At 40.9% G+C, this 15,034-nt stretch overlaps 1 protein-coding gene across 1 annotated transcript in view; it reads right to left on the reverse strand.

The window, feature by feature from the left end:
- MBTPS1 (membrane bound transcription factor peptidase, site 1) overlaps positions 1-14,237 on the reverse strand; it is a 38,827-nt gene extending 24,590 nt beyond the window's left edge. The window contains exons 1-10 of the mRNA XM_050923327.1: positions 14,154-14,237; positions 12,246-12,745; positions 11,193-11,450; positions 9,723-9,926; positions 7,366-7,476; positions 6,066-6,175; positions 5,487-5,603; positions 4,232-4,299; positions 3,564-3,666; positions 1,635-1,786 (exon numbers count right to left, since the gene is read on the reverse strand). Coding sequence (XP_050779284.1) covers positions 1,635-1,786; positions 3,564-3,666; positions 4,232-4,299; positions 5,487-5,603; positions 6,066-6,175; positions 7,366-7,476; positions 9,723-9,926; positions 11,193-11,450; positions 12,246-12,432 — 1,310 coding nt within the window. The 5' untranslated portion in view covers positions 12,433-12,745; positions 14,154-14,237. The remainder of the gene's footprint in view (positions 1-1,634; positions 1,787-3,563; positions 3,667-4,231; positions 4,300-5,486; positions 5,604-6,065; positions 6,176-7,365; positions 7,477-9,722; positions 9,927-11,192; positions 11,451-12,245; positions 12,746-14,153) is intronic.
- Between the last annotated feature and the right edge of the window lie 797 nt (positions 14,238-15,034).

A 15,034-nucleotide genomic window follows, 5' to 3' on the forward strand; every position in this document is an offset into this window, starting at 1 on the left:
TAATCGCATGATTAATTGTGCTGTTAAACAATAATAGACTACCATTTACTTAAATACTTTTGGATGTTTTCTGAATTTTCAAATATACTGATTTCAATTACAACACAGAATATAAAGTGTACAGCACTCATTTTATATTTTTTTATTACAAATGTTTGCACTGTAAAAAAACAAAAGAAAAATTATTTTTCAATTCAACTAATTCAAATACTATAGTGCAATCTCTATCATGAAAGTTCAACTTACAATTGTAGGATTATGTGCAAAAAATAAATGCATTCAAAAATAAAACAATGTAAAACTTTAGCGCCTACGAGTCCACTCAGTCCTACTTGTTCAGCCAATCACTCAGACAAACAAGTGTGTTCACATTTGCAGAAGATAATGTTGGCCACTTCTTGTTTACAATGTCACCTGAAAGTCAGAACAGGTGTTTGCATGGCACTGTTGTAGCTGGCGTTGAAAGATATTTATGTGCCAGATGTGCTAAAGATTCATATGTCCCTTCCTGCCTCAACCACCATTCCAGAGGACATGTCCATCCTGATGACGGGTTCTGCTTGCTAATGATCCAAAGCAATATGGACCAATGCATGTTCATTTTCATCATCTAAGTCAGATGCCACCAGCAGAAGGTTGGTTTTCTTTTTTGGAAGTTCGAGTTCCGTAGTTTCTGCATTGGAGTATTACTCTTTTAAGGTTTCTGAAAGCATGCTCCACATCTTGTCCTTCTCAGATTTTGGAAGGCACTTCAGATTCTTAAACCTTGGGTCATGTGCTGTGTCTTTAGAAATTTTACATTGGTAACTTCTTTGAGTTTTGTCAAATCTGCAGTGAAAGTGTTCTTAAAATGAACAACATGTGTTGGGTCATCATCCAAGACTGCTATAACATGAAATATATGGGCCAGACTGCAGGTAAAACAGAGCAGGAGACATACAATTCTCTCCCAAGGAATTCAGTCACAAAGTCAGTTAATGCATTAATTTTTTAACAAGCATCATCAGAATGGAAGCATGTCCTGTGGAATGGTGGCCAAAGCATTGTTTGGTTTTTGAGTGCAGTTATGTAGGAAAAAAAATAATCTACATTTGTAAGCTGCACTTTCATGATAAAGAGAATGCACTACAGTACTTGTATGACGTGACTTGAGAAATACTATTTCTTTTGTTTATCGTTTTGTACAGTGCAAACACTGCAAAAAACAGAGCAAACAAATTAATATAATGTGAGCAATGTACGCTTTGTATTCTGTATTGTAACTGAAATCAATATATTTGAAAATATAGAAAAAAATCCAAAAATATTTAATAAATTTCAATTGAGATTCTACTAACAGTGTGATTAAAGCTGCCGTTAATTTTTTTAGTTAATCACGTGAGTTAACTGTGATTAATTGACAGCCCTAAAATCTAAATATTAGGCCCAATAGTTTTCAAGCTTTCACCCCATAGATATAGACTGTTAGAGACAATTTAATGTCTCAAATGGAAAAACTGTGTTTGTTGTTCTTCAGAAAGTTAGTTTTCATAAGTGCAGAAAAATATTTTTAATTGATGGGCTTTTTAAAAGTCAATTTACAGATCTTGTTAATCAAACGCATTTGAGATATGTGTTCTTCATTTAATTATTACCTTACTAGCAAAGTGACAGCACCCGCCACTACAGGAGAGGCAACACTTGTCCCAGAGAGCGAGCGGCATCCACCCTTCATACCAGAACCTCTCACTCCAGAGCCATAAGTAACAATGTCAGGCTTCACTCTACCATAACCTCCTGGCAGTTCCTACGAATTAATTAAAAAAACAGTCTATGTTTATATCAACGTATCATTTACTGGTGCTGGCCTATACTGGACAAGATAGACCCCAGATCTGATTCAACCTGGGCAATTCCTATGTAATTAAAACTATTTTGTATATGTTTTAAATTAACAGTTCATATACATTTCACTTTTTTTTTTAAATGGAAAATTACATTTAGAAAATTGCAGACTTCTTCAGACAGCTTAAAATCATAAGTCTTAATCAGTCACATGTAAGACAAAGGAGGTAATCATTCCACTCTACCAGACAGTGTTCCTTCTAATTTTTCCCACCCACGTACAGAATCAATTTTGCTATGTGCACCAATATCTAGGTAATATGTGACACATCACCTTCATATTGGTGCACATAACAAAATACATGTGATGGGGCCGAAGAGTTCGGAGTGTGGGAAGGGGCTCAGGGCTGGGACAGAGGGTTGGGGTGCAGGGATGTGAGGGCTCCAGCTCTGGGTGCAGGCTCTGGAGTGGGGCCGGGGATGAGGGCTTGGGGTGCAGAAGGGTGCTCCAGGGCTACGGCAGGGAGAAAGGACTCCCTCCAGCTTTCTCTTCCCACAGCAGCATCTGCGCTGGTGGGGTAGAGGCACCTCTCCCTGCCGTGGAGGCTCAGGCCTGAGGGAGGGGTGCTGCGACAGATCCGGGGAAGGCCACTCCGGCTGGGTCTGTGCCTGGCTGGGCTGCCCTGGCAGTTTGGGGCCGGACTAGGCTGGGGCCGGGGCACCCCTCCCTTGGCTGCTACAGGTCCCCAGGTGGGTTCCCTGAGCACCTGTGTGGTGCTCAGAAGGCTGCTGTGTGGCTGCACAACTTACAGGGAACTTAGCTACCAGCTAATGGTGAGGCCTTAGCTAGTACTGTCCTGGACTCTGGGTGCTGCTCTTTAGGAAAGAGGTGGACAAATTGGAGACTCCAGAATAGAGCAACAAAAATAGTAAAAGGTTTAGAAAACCTGACCTATGAGGAAAGGTTAAAAAACCTGGACATGTTTAGTCTTGAGAAAAGAATAAAGGGAGACCTGATAACAATCTTCAAATATGTTAAGGGCTGGTATAAAGAGCAAACCAATTGTGATCAGTTGTTTTCCATGTCCATGGAAGGTAAAACAGGAAGTAATGGGCTTAACCTGCAGCAAGGGAGATTTAGGTTAAAACTCTTTTCTAATAAGGGTAGCAAAAGGTTTGTACAGCTTCTAAAGACAAGCACTAAGCCCATATATGCTCCTCAAGTTAACAGACGGCCTAAGGATAGTGCTGATGGTGCAGCTAGGATCCCACAAAGAGAATGAAGTAGAATGAAGCAGTAACCACAGCATCCTGCACAGTGGCTAACAAATCTGGGTGATTTGAGGGCAAAGACATGATGCACCCCATCAAAAGGCATAAAAGGGACCCTCTGGCTCACTTCCACCTAGCACTGAAAACCTAAAAGCCCATTAAAATAAAGTTGTGTTCTGAGGATGAAATGGCTATTTTAAGGATTTACTTTTATCACCTAAAAAGTAACCTCATTTAATTGAAGTCAGTTTGTGATTAGAGACCGCATTCAGTCAATTCTCCTGTACCTATTACAGTTCAATACTTTGCACATTTTACCTTTTCAACCACATCAACTAATTTAATCCCAGATGACTGGACTTACTGAGATTTAAAAAAGCTAACATGGCAGAGAGGGAATCTCTGTTAGAATGAGAAAGTTTATGTTAAATGTTTTGAAGCCAGACATATTTTATATTTGAGCTTACCCAAGTGGTCATTCCCCTCGATGAGAAACGAGCTATATTATCTTCAAAGTCAATCCCTCCTACTCCAATCACATCCATCTGGTCAGCAGGGTTATTGAGAGTGCTAAAATGAGTGAACAGAGGGAGGGAGACAATAAAAATAATGGGCATATCATCACCAGGTTCTCTTTGTCTGTTTAGGTTCTGCAGCTTTGACAACTGACAACCTTGGATAGTTGGGTGAATTATTTCTGACAACTTCATTTACAGCACCTATTCAAGCAATCCCTTAAAATATCAAAACATATACCAAGAAAAGGAGCGATATTTATTGTAGTATTATTAAATGAGGGGCCAAAAAGCAATCAATACATTTCTAAGATTTTCCCTGCAGTTGGAGATTTGCATGCATGAAAGTTTGTTAATACTGACAGGCAAACATCAGTTTTAAGGACTCACAGACTTCTTTTATGGGTTTACATACTATCAAAACTACTGAATTAAATAGCTGCCGCTAATCTAATTCAAGAATGTGCTCCTCAGGTAAAAGAAAAATTTACAGTGGAAAAAACAGCCTGACTCATTCTCAAAAGACAGAATAATCTGATTTTTTTTCCAAGAGGAAGAGGTAGGGGACTATACCTCAGATACAGGAAATTTTTAAACAAACGGTTTTTAAAGAAACTTACCCATATAAAGGGCCATCATTGCCAATAGCAGAAACCATGATCACATTGTTAGCTGTCAGTTCCCATACCTGCAAAGCCAACAAAGATAGACACATTATTTAAAGAAATGTCCTGAAGCCAGTTAAAGAAAGAAAGAAATTATATACACATACTGCCTGGTCTGACAACAACAATTTCCTTAAATCCATACTTTTTATTTTAATGGTACTTGCATCACACACCACTGACGCTTTCACTAATATAATTCTCAGTCTCAAAGAGTAAGAACATACATAACTGTTAGTGCAGGCCAAGATTTTCAAAAGAAATGATTTGCATGCCTTCAGCGAAGACATGTAATTTTTAAAATTAAGTTATATGCTCAATAATCCACCAGTAATTGCACCCTTGCATAACAACATGTACATACTAGACACCTAAATCAAATACTACTTTCCACCCAAATTTTCCAAGGAAAGCAGTAAACTTTTGATTGTCAAATTAAACTGAATTAAGGTAATTTAGAGAGCATTTGGAACAGTACAAATTATTTTCATGTGCCAAGCTACCTACATAGCCCTGTCCAAAGCAGGTTTTTAGTTTTTAGTTCTTCATAAACATTTTAATTAATTTAGTGCTTTTGAAAGACTGGTTCCTATAGCTGTCAGTCTAAGTTATATATCTTCATGATTCAGGTACAGTTCTGCAGTTTTTGCTACAGATTAATGTGGGCTTAACAATTTTTAAAGATAAAATGTAATTGCTAATTTTAAAAAGTTATTTTTCAATGCTGACTTACTTTGAAAAAGACTTGTAGTCACACATTCCAGCCTATTAACTCTACTTCTAATTAAATCAAGTTTCCTCATACAAAATTTGCATTTGAACTTCTGATAAATGGTTTCTGATTACAAAATTAACCAACCATTCAGGAGTAAATTTTTCAAAAGCAGCAATGAATTTTAGCCAACAACTTTCTATTTAAGTTGGTGAGAGTCACACTACTAATACTTCACCTAGCACTTTGAAAACTTTACCCATCAGTCTGTATACATGGGCTTTTTAATAGAAACCATTCCAATAAAAATAGTGGCCAGTAAAGCACTGATCTTGTAAGCTGCTCTGCAAGGACAGATGCCTGAATCTGTGCAGAGTTTCACTGATGCCAGTGGAACTCTGCACAGTCATAAGGGTCTGCCCACACAGAACAGATTTCAGAATCGGGACCCATGAAGTGACCATGCTAAATATATATGTTCATAGTTTTTGCACTTACCTTATCAACAAAAGGATGATCCATAAAGTCTGGACCACCAATACTAAGGTTTAATACATCTATTTTCTTTAAGATGGCATAGTTAAAGGCATCCAGAAACCAAGATGTATAGGAGACCTGTTTATTAAAGTACAACAAAAGCAACCATTTAGAAATCAAATGAGAATGTAGCAAAATAAAGCGAGGTATTAAAAGAAATAGAAATTTAAGTGTAGGAAACAGACAAAAGTAGAGTGCTGAAACAAAAAAAATCCTATTTTGTATTTTTCTTTAGTATTTAAAATAAAAAGTTCATTTGATTTTCTTTTAAATCCTTCATTAAAACACTAAAAGTAAGAGGTAGTGGCCTTGCATGAAGTTGATTTTAATACCAAATTCTCATTTGAAAATAAACTCCAGACAGCAATTCTAAAATCTGTGTAAATGTACATAATTCTGTTAAAAAAATAAAACATACCCTCTCTTTACAAAAGGAAATACTTTAAAGTTCACAGGAATTAACCGTATTTGTAATATAAGGGTTAATACTGTGTTATTCCAGAAAGGTTTGAATTAAAATAAAACATTTACAATATCTACCTGATTATTTGTGAAGACCCTAAAAATGTGCAGTTCTGCATTTGGAGCAAATCCCTGGCATTCCCGCATGCTGGCTATAACACCTGCCACAAACGTCCCATGGCCCAGACCTGTTGCAAATTAGCAGTAGTATGAAGTTAATGAAACAAAATGTTAAAGGCCAAACCATTTCACTGTAAAATTTGAAAAATCCAGACATTTTGTAGGCATATCCAATTGCTTATCTCTTTCATCCATAGGAACTTTTAAGTTTATTTTAAAAAGCAACAGAAATGTTGGTCCAAGTTGAGAACTGGTTTCACTTTGATCTAAAAGATATTGCAATAGATGCTAAGAGATTCCTATCAAGAATTTCTACAATTGAAACTGCATATATTGGGTGAAATCCTGGCCTCACTGAAGCGAAGTTTTCCTACTGATTTCAGTGGGGGGAAAACAGAGGAAAAAGGAAAAAATCCTATAGACAGAAAATATTTTCTATCCCTCAAGTTTACTTGTTAAATAAGTCAACTTATTTTTGGTCAACTCTAAACAATATTTCCCCCCAAGTGTTTTGATTCGGCTGTTCGCGTGTTTTTCAACCTGTGTGTGTGTGCGGTTCTGCTTTTGTTTTTTTAATTGTCCAAATTTGAAATCAAAATACCATTTTGAATAAAAAATGTTGCATAAAGTTAAGTATTTGCATATTTGCAGCACTGGTGTATGAGATGGGGCAAATACAAGAAGACGAGACACAATCATACAAAGGCAGATAAAAAGAAATGCGGAATATTGGCATGAATCTGCAGAGTTTATGTTGGTACTACAATTTTACTTTTCCACTGAAAAATTATGTGGATTACTAATGTTTAAAGGAGTGCTGCCAAAACTGTGATAACTCACTAGATTACCTGAAAATGAATCAAAATATTATCCCTGATAAAATGGAAAAAATTAATGCACTAATATTAGAAAATAATAGGAGCAAAGAAAAAATGCATGGGAGTTGCATCACCCCCTGGTATTTCTACTTTGCATTTCTGCTTGGATAATATTTTGTCCTCTAGCCCTTTCTTAAAATCCTTGAAGAAATATGGCATATGACCCAGCGGAGATAACACAAAATCTTGGGAGGCGTTGAGCCACCAGTGAATTTAGTGAGAGTTCAGAGCATTCAACACATTGCAGAATTAGGTCCATTATCTGGGAAGACATGTAACTCTAATCTCAAATAAACAATTTTACTGCATAATCCAGGATGCAACACGTGATGTAAAATACATAATCTATCGTTTCAGCAATGCTGTATATTTAAACCTACCATCATCCAAGGTTCTCTCATTAGTCCAGTTTGTTCTTTCTTTTACGTTTTTGAAATGTGGATGTTTCTCACTCAGTCCAGTATCAAAGACAGCAACTCTTACACCAGTGCCTATTTCCATAAAAGAGGATTGGTTTGCAAACATATTTCCTTGATTTAGCACTTGTATCAGTTTATTCTGGTATGTAAAAGAAGTCTCCTGTGCGCTTAATGCACTGCACTTTCATGTCTTCCAAAACCAAAAGTCCTAGTTCACTCTAGAAATTCACCTCAAGAGCATTAGTTCCTTTCAGTTTCATAAAGGTAGAGATTAATTTCACAGAGTCTGGGGGGGGGGGAAAAAGTAAAGCCAATTCTGACCCCATGAGGGATTTGGATCTCCTTTTTACTTTTCCAGGCATACAAGGATAATTGAAAGTTATACATGTATCTTGGTTTTTCAACAAAAATGATTTCGTACATTTTTCTAAAGAACTACTTTAAAAGAATATTAAGTTTACAAAAATGAAACACTTGAAAGGTCAGGAAATATAAAATATAGTTGCCTGTGCAACCTTAACTTTTCCAACATGCACATATGTACACTAAAAGCTCTTTCATCCGACACTTCACCAACCAGCAAGCTCTATAAACCAGCATTTCTGATCTGCATTAAAAGTCTGGTTTATAGTGCAATTGGTGCAGGGCCAGCAAGGGGTTGGGATGTGGGAGGGGCTGCAGGGCATGCTCTGGGAAGGAGTTTGGGTACGGGAGAGGACTTGGGTCAGGGGGGTTGGGGTGCCAGATTTGGGGGAGGGGAGGTGCTCACCTCCAGCAGCTCCCCGTCCCTGCAGTTTCTGGCAGAGGCACAGCCAAGCGGCTCTGCAGGCACACTGCCTCTATTCTTCCCCCCACCCCCACCCCCCCCCCCCCCCCGTCAAGTGCTTACTCTGCGGCTCCCAGCCCATTGACCAGGAACCACAGCCAATGGGAGCTGCGGGGGGCGATGCCTGCAGACAGAGGTAGTGTGCCTGCTTGCACAGCTGCCTGGCCGTACCTCCGCCAGGAGCAACATGGACAGGGAGCTGCTGGAGGTGAGTGTAACCCCTGCCCCGGACTCGGCATCCCGAGCCCCCTCCCACGACCCCTCCTGGACCCAAACTCCCTCCCAGTGCCTGTGCCCCACAGCCCCTCCCACATCCCTGCCCTGTCCCCCGCCACCCCACCCCACACACACACTCCAGACCCCCTTCCTCTGAGTTAACTGGCATTTTTAATTTACCGGCACCTCTCGTTCCTCCAGCAGGCTGGTTAAAAAAGCTTTTACTGTATTATGAGAAAGTACCTCCACAAGAAATTCCAACATAGAACCAACCATAATGCCCACACAAAATACCTCTACATTACATTCAGAGCACCTACAAAATCCTCTGTATCAGTGGTTCTCAACCAAGGGTTTGGGGTGCTCTGGGGGGCCACGAGGAGGTTTCAGGGGGTCTGCAAAGCAGGGCCAGCATTAGAATCATTGGGACCCAAGGCAGAAAGCCAAAACCCCACTGCATGGGGCCGAAGCCCAGAGCCCCACACCTGGGGCTGAAGCTGAAGCCTTACCAATGTAGCTTCCCAGCGGCCACTGTGGTGTGGGGCCCCAAGCAACTGTCCCACTTGCTAACTCCTAATGCTGGCCGTGGCTTTTATATGCAGATAAACAGTTTCTGTGACACTGGTAGGCCATGGAGTGTTTATAGAATGTTGGCGAGGGGCTTCAGAAAGAGAAAGTTGAGAACCCCTGCTCTATATTAGATCCAAAGCCCAGCCTTGGATCTTAATAACAACAGCTAAATTATAATATAATTTATATACATATATAGTAAAGTCGCTAATGTTATTTTCACATGAAAAACTGTGAGACTGGAATAAGGGTTGTGCGTTTTGAGTGCAATGTGGAGAAATTTAGTGTTTGAATTACGGCTGGCTAGTTTCTGGAACTGCAAGGCAGCCTGTTGTGTAGATGTACTGTTGAGAACATTTGAGTAACGTGAAGTTTGGGTGTTTAAGGTAATTTTCATATGCATGCATATCCAGTTTGGCCGATGTACGTTATACCAGTAAAACTGCACTTATGCTGATATAGCTTATTTTGCTCAGGGGGGCTGAAATAAGTCATGCTAACAAAAGTGCACGCATTCCTAATGTAGACCTGGCCTCAGTCTCCAGAGAATTTAGACACATCTGTAATGGCTTAATAAATACAAAAAGGGAGCTGGTTGTGTATCCTTATTACTACATAAGTATTTTCTTCTCACTTGTTTCAGAGACACACAGTTTTTTTGTTTTCTAGCCAGGCAGTTATCCCAAACCAACAGACAAAAGCATACCTGTATAACCCATTTGCCAGAGCACATCTGCCTGCAGGGTTTGAGCAACTTGCCGTGGTATAGCTCTCAATAAACGCCTGCTTGAATGTCTGCCTGTTGCATGCCAAAATCCAGAGCCTAATGATAGGCTTGCTCTTCTCAGAGGACGAGATGACTGCCATTTTTGAGTCCATCTGGTTTCATTGCATGGCAATGTAGGATCAGCTAGATATGATTTGGATGGAGAAAAGAAAAACGAATAACATTTTATTTTCTATACTATGAAATATATAAACATGTTATTAGTACACTTTAGCCGTACTGTGAACAAACATTTTAGATAGAAAAATTCACTTTTCAGACATTCGTCTGACCCAAATTTGATTTAACTCCTTAATATAGCCTTTAAATACAAAAGCTTCATTTTAAAAGCTAATTACTACAGCTCCTATACTGAATATATTACACACATTTAACTTAAGCATGTTAATAGATTAACAGAAGTCAGTAGGTGAAATCCTGACCCCACTGAAGTCAGCAGGAATTTTGTCCATTAAATCCCTAGTAGACTGAATCTATAACATACTGTGTTATGTCACAACAGAAAATACAGCTTTTAAACCAATTTGAATCCTTGATCACACCTCAGGATAGGTATTCTAAAATAGTGATAGTTTCACAGTTAACGGGATGAGCCTTTATCAGAAATAAATCATAACATCCAGAAGTCACTGCATTCTCATTTGAATAACATACTCCTGGGGGATTTCTGTGCCAAAATATTAAAAGTTCTGGGCACAATATTTTGAAATTCTGCAAAATTCTGCATATTTTATTTGTCAAAATAACACAGTATAATTACTTCAGTTTCAATTATTTTGGTAATTTATTTCAAAATACCTGTCAACAAATATATCAATAATACAGACAACAGCAAAAATTTCCCCAAGGAGTAGAGAGTTAAAGAAACCCCTACAACAATCCAGTTCCAGATGAGGGGTGCTGGAAGGAGCTGTGTGGGACCCCCAGAGCCCAGACATCTGTACTCCCATCCCTGCAGTGCCTAGCTGCGGAGCAGCCCCCGGCACAGACACCAGCACCCCCAGAGCCTTTACTTCACCCAGCTTCTTTACTGTCTTGCTGGGGACATGGGGTGATGCAGCCCTGCCCTTCCTCACTCTCTGCTAGAGCTGGCTGGGGCTCCCAGGCCCTCCCCCATCCCCAGGAGAATAAGGATCAAAGAGCGTGCAGCCACCTGCCCCGCCAGGCTGGACACTCTGCTCACGGCGCTCTGCAGAGTACAGCAGCCCCTAGTGGCGGCCAGAAATTCTGCAGGGCAATCAGAATTCTGCATTCCGCTGTGACAGAGAATTCCCCCAGGAGTAGTAACACTAATTTTGTGGGACTGGAAAAACTCTACTGATTTTTTAAAAATGAACTTAGTGCCACTGGAGATTATGAACAGCTCTTTTGAAGGATGAATATACTTACGCTCTGAATACTTGAGAGACCGGAATACTTTCCGCTGGGGGGTTACTCGTTTGATGTTTGGGTGGTCTTCTAGTGTCAGTACTCCATCCTTCTGTTTCTCTTTGATCTGGATCACCTCAAAATCACTAGGGTAGTCACTGGCTGGGTTGTTGCGAGGTACAATCCTCCAGTTCTCTATATCACTGTTCTTCAGTGCACTTGAAATAAATTTACTTCTAGCTTTAGCTGTAAAGTATCCATTGAAAGCCACAATATATTCTGCAAGCAGAACACCACACGTTAGAAATGACATTACAAAAGGCACATCTATACCACCACCAAGAACTGAATCTTTCTCCCTACTATCAAAACAAATGTCTCCACCTCCCAAATAAAAATATTATGATTCCATTACTAAGAATATTATGGTAACTTGGATCTACTATTTATATAGGTTATGATTTTCAAAACAGTTTAGGGGTTTTAAAACACATTAGACAAATATCATACCTTCCATTAAAATTAATTATGCCCAGACTGTTTGGAAAACCTCATATATAGGTTAGTTCAGAAACTGTCACGAAAATATAAAATACTGAACACTTTTTGTTTTATATGGCTTTTTTGCTGTGGAATTTGTAAAACATCCAGAAAAAATATTTAAATTGATTTTATATCTGCATTTTGATATGCACTAAAAATAAGCCAACTAATGACGATGTCAGAGACAAACCCGTTCCCTCCAAAAACAACCTTCTAAACAATTTGGAACCATCAAATTGTGCACATTGTTAGCCTACATAATCCCATGATATTTTTACCATTAGCTTGTCTCCTACTCCCAGCCCCTCCTATTATTTGTCATGCTTTCTTTATGTATCTTGTTTTCAGTTAGACTGTAACTGAAGGGGAAGGGGACGGGGTCTTCCTATATGACTGTAAAGGACTTCGCATAACAGGACCCCATATCTGATCGGGGTCTTTGAGCACTATGTTAACATAAACAATACATAAATCATCAACAGCATGTATCTAAACTTTAAATACATTTTAAAAAACTAGATTCTTTATTACCATGTTCTACTACTGTTGAAGAGAACTCCACTTTCAAAGTAAGATGGGAGCATCCAGGACATAGGTGGGCCTCATGAGAGGAATTTCCTAGTCTTGTACCCAGGTGTTTTTTGCCACAGAGTAAAATTACAATCAGGATCAACCAGATGTTTGCAAACTTCATGGTCATAAGAGAATATGGTTTCATTCCAAAAATTCCATATATTCAAATGACACGTTTTCTCTTTATAAATTAGTTCAATTTTGTATCAATAAATGTTGCCTTTGCTGTGCTGTTCAACTGGATAGTCTCAAAGTTTTGTCCAAGTTAAGCAAAAATCTAGATTTCATGGTTTTTTGAGGTTAAGCCTAGTAAACAGGCTTATTTCTTTCTACGTTTTTTCTCCATTTTGGATTAAAGGATTCTCTCACTCAGAATGTGACAGCTGAGTCCTGTACTCCATTTTTTGATGGGAAAGGTAAGCCCAAAGTAGAATTAAGCAAGTTTTTTGCAATCCGACCTGTAAAATAAACAAACCCACCAACAAAAATTATTAGATTTGCCAAACGTACAAAAACGTATATTAAAACAATAACTGACATTCAGCAATTATTATCGGAGAGAACCCATTTCATTCTAGATTATGCCCTCCAGCAATAGGAAGAGTTTGGGTGGGGGTATCGGCCACTGTTGCTGGCCAATGGGAGCTGCAGAGCTAGCAGTGCGAGGAGCTAGGAGCTAAGGGAGGGACATGTTGCCGCTATCTGAGAAGCTGGGGAGGGAGCCTGCCAGCTCTGCCAACCTTCCGCCCCAGCACCAGCAGAGGTTCTGGGCTGCTCACATCCGTGGCACTCCACAGACCGACCCCCCGGCACCCTTCGGACTGACCCTCCCACCCCAGCACCTGTGGCAGTCCCAATATGTACTTAGGGGTATAGTACAAGTCATGGATGGGTCACAGGCCATGCATTTTGCATTTTTGTTTACTACCTGTGACCTGTCCATGACTTTTGCTACGAATACCCATGACAAAAATGTAGCCTTAACTATGATTAGCAGAGATGCTAACAGCTGACCAAAGCACTCCAAACATTTCACTTTAGCTGGCCTTGCTTTCTACAGATACTTAGAGTAACTGGTCATCAGCTGAGAGAACAAAAAGCAAACTATGACTTTGGTTGTGCTTTAATTCATACTATTGCAGAGGTTATCAGCCAGATGACTCCAATAAGTTATCTCAGTGCTTGTTTTAAGTATGTACTGGGAGAGGGTAAGTTGATTTTACAATGTTACACATTTGCATAGTACATATGATAAAAATAATAATATGTGGACATTTAGCTAAAGTGATTTTCTACTGATGTCAAGAAGTTTTTCTTGTGTGTTTCGGCAGCATGATTTTCAGTAAACTATATTCAGTTGTTAGCCGGCGAATTACTGATTCTGATGATCAAAATGTGATGACATTTCTAACAAATTAACCTTACCCTGATATATTTTTGAATAGTTTGGGCCTTTGAATAAGGAGCTGGGAAAATGGAAACAAACCAATTGCAGGCTCATTGAGAACTGTACGCCGCTCTCCCCAAACCCAACCCCACATGCCTCCACCAAGTAGTTATGCAGCTTATTCACCCCGCGAGGGCTGCGGCACAGGTCCCTCACCTCATTAACGTGAGACCCCTTGTCCCCATATATGCCCCCTATGGTTCCCTCACCCCTTAGGGCCCCGCTGTGGCTAGGGCTGCGGTCACCCCCTCCTCACGCGCACACAGCACCTCCATAGCTCTCTCCCAGCCCTCTGTGGCCCCCCACATTCCCCTCCCTCACCCCTTCCCCCTGGTGAAGCGCCGACTCTCGAGGCGGGACAAGGCTCCTGCCTCCACCGCAACACCCTCCCTAAGTCACCGTCCCCCGCCGCCTCTAACCGTATCTCCACCGAAGCACCGTGCCCGGGGCCTCCACACGCCATTTTGAGCCGTGTTTACTAACAACATCTCGCGAGAAGACGGTAGCCAACAGAATTGGGAACAAGACCTGACGTTCAACGTCGGGGGGAGGGAAGAGGAGAGGCGCATGTGCAAGACTCCAGATCCAGTAACAGGCCTATAGGCGCGCATGTGTGCCGGAAGTCTCGCGAGGCTTGGGGTGGGAGGCAGGTCTTGCAGGGTAGCTGTGGGTCACATGGGTGTACTGCCGCATAGCGAACCTACAGCAGCCGGGGTCTCGCCTCCGGCACCCGCCACCGTGTCCTCCCGGGAACTCGCGTGTTGTCCACTCTCACGCTGCCGCGCGTGGGAGGATTTGAGCCCCTCAGTAGTGTCCTGCTGTGGAGGGCCTGTGGGGACAGAGCAGGGCTGGTGCTGTGCCTGATGTGCGGGTGTAACGCCTGTGGGGGTGCTACCCGGCGTGCAGGAGGGGCGGCTGTGGCTGGGTGGAATTGTCAGTGACTGTTCACCTTGCCTCCAAGGGAAGAGACCGTGTGGGCCCACTCCCAGAGAACATGTGCGAGAAAAGAATAGTGAATGGTTCAAGTAGACTTGGGAGATCCTCTCACAGCGTTTAATGTTAAATCCAGTCTCCTCTCTTGAGGAAATGCACTTGTAACTTGTATTCATTCCCTAACTTTCAAGAAGCAGGCCTACTAGCGTGGCTTGACTCACCGTAGCCCATGAAAGCTTATGCTCACATGAATTGGGTAGTCTGTAAGGTGCCACAAGTAAAGTACTCCTGTTCTTTTTGTGGATACAGACTAAGACTGCTGCTACTCTGATACCTGCCAAATAAAGTTAGTCTGCCAGGAGATGCA

Source organism: Gopherus flavomarginatus, chromosome 14, assembly GCF_025201925.1.
Source record: "Gopherus flavomarginatus isolate rGopFla2 chromosome 14, rGopFla2.mat.asm, whole genome shotgun sequence".
Lineage (NCBI taxonomy): Eukaryota > Metazoa > Chordata > Testudines > Testudinidae > Gopherus > Gopherus flavomarginatus.